The sequence below is a fragment of the Thamnophis elegans genome, chromosome 12 (genome assembly GCF_009769535.1).
Source record: "Thamnophis elegans isolate rThaEle1 chromosome 12, rThaEle1.pri, whole genome shotgun sequence".
Taxonomy (NCBI): domain Eukaryota; kingdom Metazoa; phylum Chordata; class Lepidosauria; order Squamata; family Colubridae; genus Thamnophis; species Thamnophis elegans.
In genome coordinates, this window is record NC_045552.1 from 53,569,239 (window position 1) to 53,586,088 (window position 16,850).

General features: G+C 44.7%; 1 protein-coding gene across 1 annotated transcript in view; it reads right to left on the bottom strand.

Annotated features, from left to right (window-relative positions):
- The window catches only part of GRIA3 (glutamate ionotropic receptor AMPA type subunit 3), a 170,454-nt gene extending 153,995 nt beyond the window's left edge, over positions 1-16,459 (bottom strand). Inside the window, 1 exon segment of the mRNA XM_032228546.1 lies at positions 16,301-16,459. Within this exon segment, the coding sequence (XP_032084437.1) occupies positions 16,301-16,448 (148 nt within the window). The 5' untranslated portion in view covers positions 16,449-16,459.
- Between the last annotated feature and the right edge of the window lie 391 nt (positions 16,460-16,850).

Below are 16,850 nucleotides of genomic sequence, written 5' to 3' on the forward strand. Positions count from 1 at the left end.
CCGTGAATCTCAGAGACTCTGTGCCCAGTCTTCCCTTGCACAGCACTGCGGTTGGAAAATATTTCCATGGCAGCTTTCCAAGCTAGATAAGGTCTGAGCTCATTAATTCACCTTTGAAAGACTGTTTACTAGGCCTTTGCTGAATGTGAATGAGAGGAATTCACATGAGTCTAATAAAAGGGGTTTTGTTGGGACCAGGAATCTATTTCATGCTTTTTGGGGAACCCTAGGTCAGAAGAATAAATGCAAGGCTGACTGCAGGATGTGATTAGATTAAATAAATAAAAAACCAAGATAGTAACTGTGAAGACACAAGCAAAGCCCTACCTGTTTATATGAATGCACACAAAATTGAGTAGGGCTTTGGTCCTACTATTGGAGCTGCCATCTTGATTTTTTGGGACCATAGGGATGACAACCTGTTCTGACCCCCCCTCCCTACGGTGAGTCACGCCGACACAAGATTACTGCTAGACAATTTATTCACCATAAATTAATGCACCGACAAGGCTTTGGCAGAAACCCAGACTTCCCAGATAAGAAATACACACCAGAGCTTAACCAGCTTTAGTATAATAGTTGAATCCTGCAAAGAGCCTCCTCCCAAAGTCTCTTCTTATATACTCTCTTGGGAGAAGCCTAATCACAACCACCTGGTCCAATTATCTCCTTTGTCTCCTTAATTGCTGCCAGCGCTTATCCGCCAGTCTCTGCCAGGTGTCTGGGACCAATTCCCTCTGCACCCTCACTGCTCAAGGGCCTGAAGTCTTCACTACTGCTCCAGGGCCTGACGTCAGGGACACACATCCTTTGGCTTTCACCACTGCTCCATGCCTCAGGTGCCTCCTGGTGGCCAACCAGCCTCTCTGGTCCCTGCTTGGAGTCTGAACCCTGTCCAGGATTCCCCACATCTTCCAGAGCCAACTCATAGGGTCCCTCAATATCGGAGTCTGATTGCAGCTCCAATGGCTCCTGCTGGGCCACAACACAACCAGACAAGGAACAGCATATTTCAACAACAAAAGGTCCCCAAAACACCACAGAAAGAAGTTGGAAAGAATCTGTCAAATATCTGGAGAACAAGGTAGGGAAAAAAATGGAAAATTCTCTTATGGAGAACTTTAGAGATATGGCAAGACGGATATCAACAAAGTCTTTGAACAACTCATAGGGATTCGAAGAAGGCAACTGCTCCCAATCAATTTGCTTCTTGGCTTGTTAACCCTACTTCCCCTCTCCTTTTATTCCATGCGAAGCTGTCCACAAGAGAAAGCAGTAAAGATAAAGGTTCACACATATGTGCCAGTCAATGCCAACTCTAGGGGGCGTTGCTCATCTCCGTTTCAAAGCCGAAGAGCCAGCGCTGTCCGAAGACGTCTCCGTGGTTATGTGGCCGGCATGACTAAACGCCAAAGGCGCATGGAACACTGTTCCCTTCCCACCAAAGGTGTTCCCTAGTTTTCTACTTGCATTTTTATATGCTTTCGAACTGCTAGGTTGATAGAAGCTGGGATAAATAATGGGAGCTCCCTCCATTATGCGGCGCTAGGGATTCAAACCGCTGACCTTTCTGATCGACAAGCTCAGCATCTTAGCCACGGAGCCACCGCATCCCTTTGAAAGTAGTAAACCGGCCAATTTAAGCACTGCCATCCTTTTGCCAGGGGGGAGCCAGAGGTACGGGAAGGAGCTGTTTGTCCACTGCCAGGAAGAAAGATTCGTACTGCAGCAACAAGCAGTGCGGGAGATGCGTGGGACAAAGCGTGCCAGGAGATAAATCGCTCTCTTGGTTCACCAGCCTAGCGTGGATGGAGTGCCTAAAACCCCGTCTCTGCCACGGAGAGCTGCAGAGTTTTTCCTACGTCCGTCCTTCCTACAATCTTTACCCTAGCAAGATGGATTGTAAATCATCCTCAAGGAGAACGGAGGAAGGGACGGAATGCTGGCAAGCTCTTCCCAATGAAGAGGACAGTGAGAACCCATCACAGCAAAACAGACACAGGTCAACCAAAGCAAACCAAAACACACACACACACACACACACACACAGACACACACACACACACCAGGCACTTCTCCCTTCGCTTAGCAAAGATGACTAAACCACAGCAAAGAATGCAGGCTGGGCCAGTCTAGTGTTAAGAAACACACACACAAGCATCCCAGACTAAGGACGGGTCGGAGAAAAAAACTATTCCAAGCCATACTGAAGATTGGCTGCCTCCTTCTTCTCCTTTTGCCACCCCCCCCCTCCCCAAGCTTTGTGGCTTGTATATTTCGCTCAAAGGAACCGTCCCTTTTGCAGTTCGATTCTTAAGGGGGGGGAGAGGAATTAGCCACTCAAGCTTTACACCGGCTTTTCTAAACATTCCCTGTAAATAATACGTGATCTAACTGTCCGATTCTTGGCCTTAAAGGTGTACAACAGCTTCCCCCCCTTTTTTTTTTTGCAATGACAGTGCAGAAGGGGGGGAGAGAAAGAGAGAGAGAAATATGTGATGTGTTTGCTAATGAGCTGACACTGCAGTGGCTTCAGGAATAGGGGAGAGTAGACTCCAGTCGCAAACTAGAAAGAGATCAGCAGCGGCAACCGAGAACTTGAAAGCATCCATTCAAACCTGCATGGTACCCGAGGCTGATGGAGGAGTTCATTTAAATCCGTGGGGGGAAAAAGGAAGAGGGGAAATTAGATGGAGAACCCGCCAGTGATAAAGTTGGACGTTTAAGCTGCCCTGTTGCAACATATTCCAAGCAAACGGGGTCTCGCTCCGCTGCGTGAGACCAAAAACCCCCGCAATGTCTCAGCACCCTCCACCTGCTGGCTCAGCCTTCGGTTACACAGGTTGGGGGCTTATAAAGCAAGTTAGCTCCTTGTGTTCATCGATGGTTCCTCTTTACGTCCCCGAAAAGACCACAAAAAAGCTTGAGTCTGCAGAGAACACTAACTTCTAAATCACCTACAAATGGGGGGGGAGGGGAGACACCCAACCAGGGGTCTTTTTTAAAAATCATTTCTGCTTGTCCGTCACGTCTCCCAAAATAGGGGAAAACATCAGCGTGAGCATGAACAGCTGAGATAGGATGGAGCATTGCAGAGACTGAGGAAAAGAATGTGTTTTATCATCATCATCATCATCATCATCATCATCATCATCATTCCTAGGTCCTTGGTTAGGACTCGAGCTGTTGAGCTACCAACCAGCCCCAAAGGCTGTGAATCTCACCAAAGATTCACCACGCAATAATAATAACAACAACAACAACAACAACGAATCACGAAATACTGTAACCTGGCCATTGAAACTACCTGATTATGGATGAAACATGTCACTGTGATACCCATTGTCATCGGGGCACTTGGTACCATGTCCAAGAATTTTATGAGATACATCAACAAATTGCAGCTTCCTGCAATAACACCAGCAGAACTGCAAAAAACTGCGCTACTCAGAACATTGTATATTTTAAGAAGGTCCTTGGTTGATACCTAGGACGCTGGCAGCAACCCGTATCAATCATTAGCACCAGTCAATGGTTTTTGTGATGCGTTTTTGAATGTTCAGTTGACCGAGTTTCATGTTTAATGAATCAAGTATAATAATAGCACTTAGACTTATATACTGCTTTACAGGGCTTTACAGCCCTCTCTAAGCTGTTTACAGAATCAACATATTGCCCCCAACAATTTGGGTCCTCATTTTACCCACCTCAGAAGGAGGGAAGGCTGAGTCAACCTTGAGCCGGTCAGGATTGAACTGCTGGCAGTGGGCAGAATTAGTCTGCAATACTGCATTCTAACCACTGGAAAGAAAGGAAGGAAGGAAGGAAGGAAGGAAGGAAGGAAGGAAGGAAGGAAGGAAGGAAGGAGGAAGAGCACTTATATTTTAAGAGGGTCCTTGGTTGATACCTAGGACGCTGGCAGCAACCCGTATCAATCATTAGCACCAGTCAATGGTTTTTGTGATGCGTTTTTGAATGTTCAGTTGACCGAGTTTCATGTTTAATGAATCAAGTATAATAATAGCACTCAGACTTATATACCGCTTTACAGGGCTTTACAGCCCTCTCTAAGCTGTTTACAGAATCAACATATTGCCCCCAACAATTTGGGTCCTCATTTTACCCACCTCAGAAGGAGGGAAGGCTGAGTCAACCTTGAGCCGGTCAGGATTGAACTGCTGGCAGTGGGCAGAATTAGTCTGCAATACTGCATTCTAATCACTGGAAAGAAAGGAAGGAAGGAAGGAAGGAAGGAAGGAAGGAAGGAAGGAAGGAAGGAAGGAAGGAAGGAGGAAGAGCACTTATATTTTAAGAGGGTCCTTGGTTGATACCTAGGACACTGGCAGCAACCCGTATCAATCATTAGCACCAGTCAATGGTTTTTGTGATGCGTTTTTGAATGTTCAGTTGACCGAGTTTCATGTTTAATGAATCAAGTATAATAATAGCACTTAGACTTATATACTGCTTTACAGGGCTTTACAGCCCTCTCTAAGCTGTTTACAGAATCAACATATTGCCCCCAACAATTTGGGTCCTCATTTTACCCACCTCAGAAGGAGGGAAGGCTGAGTCAACCTTGAGCCGGTCAGGATTGAACTGCTGGCAGTGGGCAGAATTAGTCTGCAATACTGCATTCTAACCACTGGAAAGGAAGGAAGGAAGGAAGGAAGGAAGGAAGGAAGGAAGGAGGAAGAGCACTTATATTTTAAGAGGGTCCTTGGTTGATACCTAGGACGCTGGCAGCAACCTTTATCAATCATTAGCACCAGTCAATGGTATTTGTGATGCATTTTGAATGTTAAGTTGACTGAGTTTCATGTTTAATGAATCAAGTATAATAATAATAATAGCACTCAGACTTATATACCGCTTTACAGGGCTTTACAGCCCTCTCTAAGCAGTTTACAGAATCAACATATTGCCCCCAACAATTTGGGTCCTCATTTTACCCACCTCAGAAGGAAGGAAGGCTGAGTCAACCTTGAGTTGGTCAGGATTGAACTGCTGGCAGTGGGCAGAATTAGTCTGCATTACTGCATTCTAACCACTGGAAAGGAAGGAAGGAAGGAAGGAAGGAAGGAAGGAAGGAAGGAAGGAAGGAAGGAAGGAAAAAAGGAAGGAGCAAGAGCACTTATATACTGCTTCACAGGGCTTTACAGCCCTCTCTAAGCAGTTTACAGAATCAACATATTGTCCCAACAATTTGGTTCCTCATTTTACCCATCTCAGAAGGAGGGAAGGCTGAGTCAACCTTGAGCCTGGTGAGATTTGAACTGCCTAATTGCAAGGAGTCAGCCGAAGTAGCCTGCAGTACCGCACTCTAACCACTGCGCCACTGTTGGGTTGTTGTTGTTTTTCCCAGCCTCCAAAGTTTTCTTACTCTGCCTTTGTCAAAATGGTCCTACTTCAGAAGTGTCCCAGGTTACAACAGACTGGAGGGAAGTTTTCTTTCCGAGACAACAAGGATCAGTTCGCCCGAAATCCAAAGCCAAATGTTGGGGACTAAACCACCACTGTGGGTTCCATAGGGCACGGTTGAACAAAAGCTGGATTTGCACCATCGCAGCCATGGCTAAAACCAACATCCTTCCTTGAGCTGACATCGTGGGTGAATTCAATCTTAGAAAACATTCTTAAGATAAAATTTTAATTTGTTTTTTTTTTAGCTTAACCTTCCTGAAACCAACACCTCCTTCATTTTCTGTCTTCCGGATTCCAGAATTGATCTGTGTTTCTTGAATCTCGGTTGAAACTGTTTTTTTTATTTGACAAATGTATAAGGATGTCCATCAACTAAAGGAATTCTGGGTGGTAACCAAGAATAGAACCCCAATGCAATTGGGGTCAACTGAACAAGGATTAAAGCTAGAAAAGCACCACTGAAGCACCAATAAAAGTCACTTCAAGAGGTCAACCCCATTGTGCCAGCAACATGCACCTTTCCATATTGAAGGATAGTCAACTGATAGAGACTGATTTATGCAGTAGGAGGATTGGTAAGGCGCAGAAAAATACATTAATTTCTCCCTTAGATTCAGCAGAAGTTGCTTGCTATCCCACCATCGGAGCGGAAGAAAGATTCAACTGTCATCTATTGAGTTTTTTCTACCTGGGATCAGGCTGGGTCCACCTACCTGCACCTCAAGCAGCAAATTTATCAGATTGTTCACAACGATAAAAACTTGGGTTCATTCTATGCAGCTTTTGTAATTCACCCATTTCCCATCTCGAGATGTTAATGGGTAAGATGTTAACGGATTGTTGGCAAATTGTAATAATTTATGGATTGCTCAGATTAAGGGAACATACTGTAGCTGCCTAGTTGTCCAAGGAAGGATTATCCCAGTAGAACATGTAGGAAAGGCCAAGATACGCAAGTTCATCTCAGATGTTAATGGATGGTTCAACAGGAGATTCTTGGCCTTCTAAACTCTGACACACAAGCCCCAGAGTTCCCTAGGAAAGTTTAAGGTCAACATGTATCAACAAGCAACGACTATTAAATCATCTATTGGTTGCAAATCTCAGGCACATTGGAAACAATCCTTGAGGAATGATAAGAAGCTACTTGACCATGAGAAGAAAAAACATCGGTAGAGAGCCAGTTCAATCTAGGGGTTAAGGCGCCAGGCTAGAAAGCAAGAGACCGTGAGTTCAAATCCCATCTTAGTCATGAAAGCCTAGATGGGTGACTTTGGCCCAATCACCAAGAGACGGTGAATTCTAGTCCTGCCTTAAGGGTGAAAACTAGATGGGTGACCTTAGTCCAATCACTAGGAGATGGTGAATTCTGATCCCACCTTAGCCTGCTGAGTGATTTTGGGCCAATCGCCAGGAGACTGTGAGTTCTAGTCCCCATTTAGGTAGGAAAGTTGCTTGAGTTCAGTCACCAGGAGATGGTGAATTCTAGTCCTGCCTTAAGGATGAAAACTAGCTGGGTGGCCTTGGTCCAATCACTGGGAGACTTTAAGTTCTAGTCCCACCTTAGGCATGAAAGCCAGCTGGGTGATTTTGGGCCAATCACCAGGAGACTGTGAGTTCTAGTCCCCCTTTACCTATGAAAGTTGTTTGGGTAATCTTGGGCCAGTCACCAGGAGATGGTGAATTCTAGTCCTGCCTTAAGCATGAAAACTAGCCCAACTCACATCAAGGGTTGGTCCTATGGGGGACATGGAGAAGAAGGTGTGTTGAACATATACACCACCTTATTTGTAAAAATAATGCAGGCAGGAGAGATACAAATAAATACATAAAATCATAAGTTGAATTAACCCATCAGAATTGGCAACTGCTGGCTCATTTGCAGAAAGGTAGGGCATCAACCTTGGCATATGACTATAAATACATCTCCTAAAGGTTCAAAATTGCTGCCAGGCTTGGCACAAGTAGCTTCCATTCGGATCATTTAACTGCAGCTGCACAATCTGAAATATTCCATATCCAGGCCCACAAATAACGTGTCTACCATCACTCACCATCAATAACAGTGATGGTGAACCTTTTGGGTACCAAGTGCCCAATCCAGAATGCTCACGCATGGACATGCATGTGCGTGCACCAGAATGCTGGAAACCTGAAGACCCGCTCACCGATGCACATACCTGTTTTGGGGGGCATTTTGCGGCGTTTTCCATGCTCCAGCACCCGTGAAGACCAGCTGGCCAGAAACCAGAAGAGCAGTTGGCGATGGCAGGCATGCCCACCGAGAGGGATCTGCGTGCCACCTCTGGCACACGTGCCATAGGTTTGCCATCATAGATCTATAATATACCGTATTTTCCGGAGTATAAGATGCACCCTTTTCCCTCAAAAAAGAGGATGGAAATCTGGGTGCGTCTTATACACTGAATACAGCATTTTTGGCCTGACGAAACCCCCTTTGCAACAATGGCTGTGCAAAGCCTTTAGGAGGCTTGGAGAGTGCTCATGGGGCCTGGGGAAGGCAAAAATGAATGAAAAATGTCCCATTTTTTGCTCATTTTTGTCTTCCCAGGTCCCAGGAGCACTCTACAAGCCTCCTAAAGGCTCTGCGTGCCCTTTTTTCAACAAAAATGGACCCGTCTTCATGAAAAATGGGCCGTTTTCGGGAGGTCTGCAGAGTGCAAAACATTTTTTTAAATTTGCCTCTTCAAAATCTTGGTACGTCTTATACTCCGAACAATACGGTATATATCATCATGCAAGTTTGTACCCCAAGAAGATCACCGTTCTCAACCTTCCTTTTATGCCCTTGGCCAACAGATGCTGTAGGGCATCAAGTACTGTAGGGTGGGAAAGGATTGGGGCAGAGATAATTCGTGGCTGTTTTCTACTTGCTCCCAAAAAGTTAGAACTGGGCCCCATCTGCTTTAAATCCATTCATCAGACGAGGAGTTATTGCCAAATGGATAAAAATGTCAACTTCCTCCCAAAGAATTAGGGCATTCACTGCCATACAAGGCTGACTAATTTGAGCATGGAAAACAGGTGGCAGTTCTAACAATCACATTGATCTAGGAGGAGTTGCTGTCAACCCTGAAGCTGACCTGACCGAGGCCATTTTGAGGCTCCAAGTGTGGTCACATTGGAGCTGAGGGATAGGGAGGGCCGAATAGAGATAGCTGGGTTGTTTTGTAGCCAAAACAAAATACTTTCTCCTGGGAACCAAGGACATTCCCACAGGTGGCAAGAGAGAGGAGGAGTGATGTTACCAGGCAACCAGACGGAACCTGATTGGACCGTGTGACTGATAGTTTGGGGAAGGGAGAAAACTGTTACTTTTAATTAGATGAAAACAACAGGAACATTCAGAGTCTGTTTTCACCAGCTTGTGCCAATATGATTTATCCAGATAAACTGTTCTTTGAGGAATCTACCTTCTTTGGAGCTTTGTTCATTATGGGTGTATTACTTGGAATCCTGACAGTTGCCTAGTCAAAGCATTGGACCTACAAATACAAAGAACATTTAAATAAAACAACAGGGCCACTTCGCAAGGCGTAAGCCTTGGAGCTAAGCCTTCTTGGGGAAATTCATCTGGCCCCAGCCTGAAAAAGAGGATAATAGGATAGCTTCTCTCTGATCTCGTCCAGCAGAAGACTTCTACGAGTCTTCTACTAGTGACCTTCTAAATAACAGAACAACAGACTTGGAAGGGACCTTGGAGGTCTTCTAATCCAACCACCCTACTCAAGCAGGAGACACCATATCTATGTGGGCAAATGGTTGTCCACTCTCTTCTTGAAAACCTCCAGGGATGGAGCACCCACAACTTCTGGAGGCAAGTCATTCCACCGATGAATTGTTCTGTTGTCCTTATTTTTAGGTGGCTTGATTAGTGTTCCTAACTCTCATCAGCATGCCAAGGGTCATATATCAGTGATGGAAAACCTTTTCGGCACTCCAGCACACGCAAAGACCAGCTGGCCATCATGCATTCATGCACTGGACACTGGAAGGGCAGCTGGTGATAGTGCATGTGTCCACAGAGAGGGCTTTGTGTGCCACCTGGTGTGCCACAGGTTCGCCATGACAGTCATAGATGATGATGTTGTATTCCACATTTGTCAGACACGGGTTCCTTAATAATAACAATAGATGCCCATTTTAATACATCACCATGATTAAACACCACATTAAAGGTTGGTGATTACTGCTGTTTCCGGGACCCTGGATTATCGGCAAATTATAATAATCTATGGATTCCTCCGATTAAGGAAATGTAGCTGTGTAGCTCTTCAAGGAGAGATTATCCCAGTAGAACGTAGAGAAGAGGCATAGCCTACAGCTAGAGATGAACCAGAATGCTGTATTTTAATAGGCACCAATTTAAATTGCATTTGCCACTCGCTATTCAAATCAAAGCTATTTGTCCTACAGGGTTTATGCTGCTGTCTTCAAATCAGAGAAAGAAAAGTTGAGTTTCAAATACATAACTGTAGGTAGGTCCAGACAAGCTGCATCTCAAAGAGGTTGTGCTAAGTGCTTAAAAGATAAGAATAAGGTGTAGTTTAAGGTAAACTGCACCCCAGATGTCTATGATGCAAACAAGAGAAATAAACCTTTGAAAAGTAATGCAAGTATCAAAGCTAACTAAGAATTTGGGGTGAATTCCCACCAGAGGTGGGTTCCTACCAGTTCGCACCAGTTCGGTAGAACCGGTTCGTCAAATCCCTGAACCGGTTAGAAGAGGTTCCACCAGTGGACCCAGAAAGCAGGCCACACCTACAGAAGAGGTTCCAAAAAATTTTGAAACCCACCACTGACACACACACACACACACACACACACACACACACACACACAGAGACTGACACAGAGAGAGAGAGAAAGAGAAAGAAAGGAAGAAATAAATAAAAGAAAAAAGAAAGAAAAAGAGTGAGAGAGATGAAAGAAAAAAAGAAAAAGGGACAGAGAGACAAAAGGAAGGAAAGAGAGAGAGAGAGAGAGAGAGAGAGAGAGAGAGAGAGAGAACACATGGCTGGCAAGCCACTCCCACCAGGTCACATGGCCAGCAAGCCACTCCCACAAAGGAGGCCACACCCACAGAGTAGGTTCCAAAAAAATTTGAAACCCACCCCTGATTCCCACCAATATTTTAGGGAAGGACAGAAGCAAATATCCTTCCTCTCCTTCTTCCTTAAGAGTAAGGTTAGGATCTTAGATGCAGAACCCTCAGCCGAGTAGATGAGGCTCCACTGGTGGAGGAGAAGGTCTACGGTGGCCTTCAAAGGTTTCCAGATGTGGCCATTGCAACATCAGCCCAAGAGAAATAAGTGAGGGACCATTCCCAGCCTGCGTATTCAGGTGAACAAAATAACAATAAGACCAAGACACGCAATCCACATACACTAACACAATTCTGAATTCAAACCCAATAGCTGTGTTCACAACGCACACATTTGGTCACCACGATGTAAAAAAGATGTGGAGACTCTAGAAAGAGTGCAGAGAGGAGAAATGAAGATGAGGAGGGGACCTGAGGCTAAAACATACATTCAACTGGGTATGTCTAGTCTGATGAAAACAAGGACCAGGGGAGACCTGATAGCAATGTTCCAATATCTCAGGGGTTGCCGCAAAGAAGAGGGAGTCAAGCTGTTCTCCAAAGCACCTGAAGGCAGGACAAGAAGCAATGGGTGGAAACTAATCACGAAGAGAAGCAACCTAGAACTAAGGAGAAATTCCCTGACAGTTAGAACAATGAATCAGCGGAACAGCTTGCCTCCAGATGTTTTATATGCTCCAACACTGGAAATTTTTAAGAAGAGATTGGATGACCATTTGTCTGAAGTGGTGTAAGGTTTCCTTCCTAAGCAGGGGTTGGACTAGAAGACCTCCAAGGTCCCTTTCCAACTTTATTCTATTTTTTGTTTTGTTTTGTGTTTTTCTGTTTAAGACAAATGGGATCGGATGAACCCATTTTCTGGATTCCCACAATCCACTTAACCACGAATAAATCAGATGGGCTAGGTTCCCACCGCATGTTCACCCTTGCCAAACTTTCTCATCACTCTTCTAAGTCACTCTGAGTAAATGCGCTGTGGCTTTAGATGTAACACACAGGGATTGTAAGCCAAGCAAGGTTCAAGTTTCAATTTCGTGTATCTGTGTTATTATTATTATTATTATTTTTACTGAGGCCACACAGAGCAAGGAAGGCGAAATCATTGTCCCAGTAAGTCACCAAACACTGCTGAGTATATAAATATAATACAGCTCAATTTCAGCTTGATTGACCCTGTATAAATATCTCTCGGTTTCAAACTGAGTAGCTGTTGAAAGTATTGCAGCTTCAGAGTATTGCTTCTCCCTAAGATTGGCTAATAACAAATTTGCCAGGATTGGATTGGGATTAGATGGCAGAGAATTTAATTTAGAATATCAAGGAAAGGCCGCAAATGGTTATTGATTATTGTCGTATTTCCACTGCCCTACAATTCATGAGATGCTTTGATTCGAGGGGCCAAAATAACCTTGCTAGTTTCAAGAATTGTGTTTCTCAGTTTGGAGAGAGCTTAGCTATATATATATATATATATATATCTCCAAACTGAGAAACACAATTCTATATATATATGACTCAGAAAGGTCATTCAAAAGAGTGGCTGATGGGTTAGGAGGTCCAGAATCTTCTGGAAGGTCTTCTTGGGGTGTATATCTAGGAGGCATTAGATTGTAAGAAGTTTTATTCATTATGTTTTTACTCCCAAGCAAGCCCGGACGATGTAAATCCACAGGCATTTGGAAAAACGAATTGACTGCAGGCTTCAAATTAGGTTGATTCCATCTTATAAAGAAATTCCAGAGGGGGAAGGTTTTTGTCCCTAGAGACAAAAGCCTTTGAAGTTCAGATGTGATTTGGTCACATCTCATCTGAGCCAATGCAATCCAGAAGTTCTATTTGAGTTGGCTGTCCAACCAAATCTCATTTAAAAAGGATCTCTGGATTGAATCTTTGCCTGGTCTCATCAAACTCCAAATATAGATATAATTTGTGTTGAATATCTTAATGGTCTCCTTCCCTCCCTCCCTCCCTCCCTCTCCTTCCTCCTATCTCTGCCTCTCTATCCCATCTCTCCAACTCTCTCTCCCCCCCTCTCCCTCCCTCTCCCTCTCTCCTCCTATCTCTCCCTCTCTACCCCATCTCTCCCTCCCTCTCTCTCTACCCCCTCTCCCTCTCTCCCTCTCCCCCTCTCCCTCCCTCTCCCCCTCTCTCTTCATCTCTCTCCCCCTTTCCCTCCCCCTCTCTTTCATCTCTCTCCCTCTCTCTCCCCCTCCCCCTCTATCGCTCTCTTCCACTCTCTTTCTCTCTCCTTCTTTACCTCCCTTCTCTCTCTCTCTCTCTCTATCTCCTTCTTTACCTCCCCCCTCTCACTCTTGAATTTTGACCATGTGATTTCAGGGATGCCACAAAGTGTAAGCCGCTTTTTTTCAACACAGTCATAACTTTGGACATTAAGTGAATGATTGAGGGCTACCTTTAGTCAATAGAGGCGCCACGAGAGATTGGAGATTGACTTTCAAATTCCCAATATTGAGCAATATTCAGACAAGTCGTATTAAACCTTAGCCTATCTTGGAGTGGGACACTGGTGTCATGGGGACAACCCAATTGCTACTGGGAAGAAGGGGAAAAAAATATAAGTGTCATCCTGTTTAATTTAAATTTAAAATTTATTTCAAGAGGGCAAAGATTTCGGGGAATCTTCTATTCTTGGCTTCCGAAGCAAAGTTTGGCTGTTTGGAGCAAGGCTGTGAAAACGGGCCGGCCTGATCTACTGGTCAACCACACAGTGGTGTAACTTGCAAGAAGGTGTATGTTTATATACTATGTGCATGCCTGTAAATCCTTACAAGCGAAGCAATTCAATAGAACTAGGAAAAGAGAACCAGGTTGTCCTCAGCAGAGGAAAATATGTAAATGTAACAAAGGTTAGAGGGGAGGGAAGGAGGACAGTAGGGAAGTCAGGATGGAGAGGAGAAAGGAGAGGAATAGGAAAGGCAGAAGAAGGGGGGAAGGATAAAGAGGAGGAAGAGAAAGAAGAGAAGGGAAAGAAGGTGGGAAGAAAGAAGGAGAGAAGAAAGAGAAGAAACTGGGGGAGGAAGGAGGGAGGGAAGAGGAGAGGGTAGTAAAGAGGGAAAGAGGGAGGGAAAGAAAGAGAGAAGGAGTGTTGAAAGGAAGGAAGGAAGGAGGGAGGAAAGGAGGGAGATTAAGAGAAAAGAAAGGAGGAGGGAAAGAGGAAGGGAAGGAGGGAAGGTATGTGAGAAGGAGGGGGGATCGAGGGAGGGAAAGGAGGGGGAAGGAAAGGAGGAAAGGAGAAAAGAAAGGAGGGAAGGCAGGGGAGAAGGAAGTAAGGGGAGGAGGGAAGAAAAGGATATGGAAAAGAAGAAATGAGGGAAGAGAAGAGGGAGGGAAGGAATAAGGTACCTAACCTTTGATGTTTATATGATTTGATAGTATGGGAATATCTCGAAATGTAGTTGTATTGTTTTTTACAAGTTATGGATGGTGTATTTTCGTTTTACCAATAAAATCTTATTAAAAAAAAAAAAGAACTGGGATTTGCAACCATCTCTAGGCTAAGGTCTATCCATCTGCTAAGATGGGTGTCTGTTCATTCACATGACTGGAGGGAACGATGCTGCATTGACCAGCATGAGTGCACATAGACACCTTAGCCCAGTGCTGAGTTGGAAGGGACCTTGGAGGTCTTCTAGTCCAACCCCTCGCTCAAGGAGGAGATCCGGTACCATTCCAGACAAACGGCTGTCCTATCTCTTGTTAAAAAGCCTCCAGTGATGGAGCACCGACAACCTCTGAATGCCCGCGGTCCCCGCTGATTTTTTCACTGTCGGGACATTTCTCCTTAGTTTGCTTCTCTCCTTGATTAATTTCCATCCATTGCTTCTTGTCCTGCCCTCAAGGGCTTTGGAGAATAGGTTGACCCCCTTCTTCTTTGGGGCAGCCCCTGAGATTTTGGAAGACTGCTATCATGTCACCCCTAGTCTTTCTTTTCATCAAACTAGACATAGCCAGTTCCAGCAACCGTTCTTCGTATGTTTTGGCCTTCAGTCCCCTAATCATCTTTGTTGCTCTTCTTCGAACTCTTTCCAGAGTAAACTGACTTCATTTACTGCTTATCCATCATCTCTCATTCTCAAGTTGACTGGGCCCCATCTAAGAGACCCCAGCCTTTGGCCCTAAGATACAAGCCATATCAGTATCAATATTCCTGCTCCCCAATAAAAACATATCCTAACACTGATGGGACATTCCTGATCAGATTTGAAGTATCCGTTGCAGTATATATAAAATGTCAATGGATCTGTTTTTAGATTTAGATTACATTTGGATTAGATTAACAGAATCGGAAGGGACCTTGTAGGCCATCTAGTCCAACCCCCTGCCCAAGCAGGAGACACTACACCATTTCTGACCAATGGCCTTCCAATCTCTTCTTGAAAGCCTCCAGGGATGAAGCTCCCACAACTTCCGAAGGCAACTTCTTTTCCATGGGTTGATTGTTCTCACTGTCAGAAATTTTCTCCTTATTTTTAGGTTGAATCTCTCCTTGTTCAGTTTCCATCCATTATTTCTTGTATGGCCTTCAGGTGATTTGGAAAATAGCTTGACTCCTTCCTCTCTGTGGCAGCCCCTCAAATATTGGAACACTGCTATCATGTCTCCCCTGGTCCTTCTCTTCACTAGACTAGCCATGCCCAGTTCCTGCAACCATTCATTGTATGTTTTAGCCTCCAGCCCGCTAATCATCCTGGTTGTTCTTCTCTGCACTCTTTCCAGAGTCTCCACATCTTTTGTTTATAGCGTGGTGACCAAAACTGGATGCAGTACTGTAGGTGTAGTTTTACTAAGGCTTTATAGAGTGGTATTAGCACTTCCCTTGATCTGGATTGTATCCCTCTGTTAATGCAATTTAGGATTGCAAGTAAGAAAATGTCTCATTTTTCCTTAATCCTGCTGTATCCCTTCTTTTTTCTTATTGCTCAGAAAGAATGCAAAACAGAAGACATAAAAAAAGAAGGGGGGGGGGAACTGAGTATACATCTGCGGTGCTAATTTTTTTCTTCCTTTCCACCCCATCAAGCTTTCTACACCATTTCTCTCCCTGCCCTCCAGTCTCTAGGGCATCCATCAGTTTACACAGCCTTCTCACTGTTTCTCTCTCTCTCTCTCTCTCTCCCTCTCTCTCTCTCTCCCTCTCACACACACACACACACACACACACACACACACACAAGCAAATGTACACACAACACACACACACAAACACACATTCTCTGCGAGTAGAAAAGCTATTTTAAAGCAGAAAAGGGGCAAACATCCATTCTCCCTGTGTCATCCCAAGGTCACTTCAAACAACAGCCTTTACATTGGTTTCTCCAAACGTATTATTTGTAAAATAATGCCCCCTGCCAACGCGGCACATCCATTTATATAAACCCCAACAATGAACATATGTGTCCCCTTTTTTTATATTATTGCTATTTGTCTCGGTCTTTCAACGGCTTCTGGGGAAGGAAGAGAAAACGGTCCACGTTCAGCCTGTGAGAATCAACCCATTTTGTCATAAAGGCCACACAGGAAGGCCCTGCAAAATAAATGAATTTCTCCTTAAGTTGGTCTGTTGTTGCAACAACAACAACAACAACAACACAGCCTCCGATTGAGCGTGCCGCAGCCTTGGGTATGGGGGGCAGAAAGAGGGGGAAGGAGACCAGATGGAGGGAGAGGAAGAGGGTGGGAAACTTAAGCAGGGAGGTGGAATTGTGAAGAAAAATACAGCCGGCTACTTACATGCGTTGGTCACCGAAAAACTGTTGGAAGAATCCAGGTGATCCACATGGTAGTTCAAATGGAAGGGCTTTTCGGTGAAATTCTGGTTGGTGTTGTACAACTGCACCGCAAATCGGAATGCGCTGTGTTCCTGGACAGTGTTTCTCATGAAAAGTCCTCCTGTAAGGGAGAAGACAGAGGAGATGTTTATGTAGATGTGTGTCTGTATGAGTGTGTATTTTTTTTAAGCTGGGGATTTGGGGGAGAACAGAAGGATTTTCAATGGCTGGAGAAGGCGGTTTATCATTAGCCAACATTAGGATATTTCATGTCAAAAGGGAGCACGAGACATACTGTAGATCTGTGTCCACAGCTTCAATGCAGGAAGGATGTTCTCTCTCTCTCCCTCTCCCTCTCCCCCTTTCTCTCCCTCTCCCTTTAGCCCTTTCTCCCTCTCCCATTTCTCTCTCCCTCTCCCTCCCACCCTTTCTCTCTCTCCCTTCCCCTTTCTCTCCTTCTCCCTTTCCCTCTTCTCTCCAGCCCTTTCTCCCTCCCTCACTCCCTTGCTCTC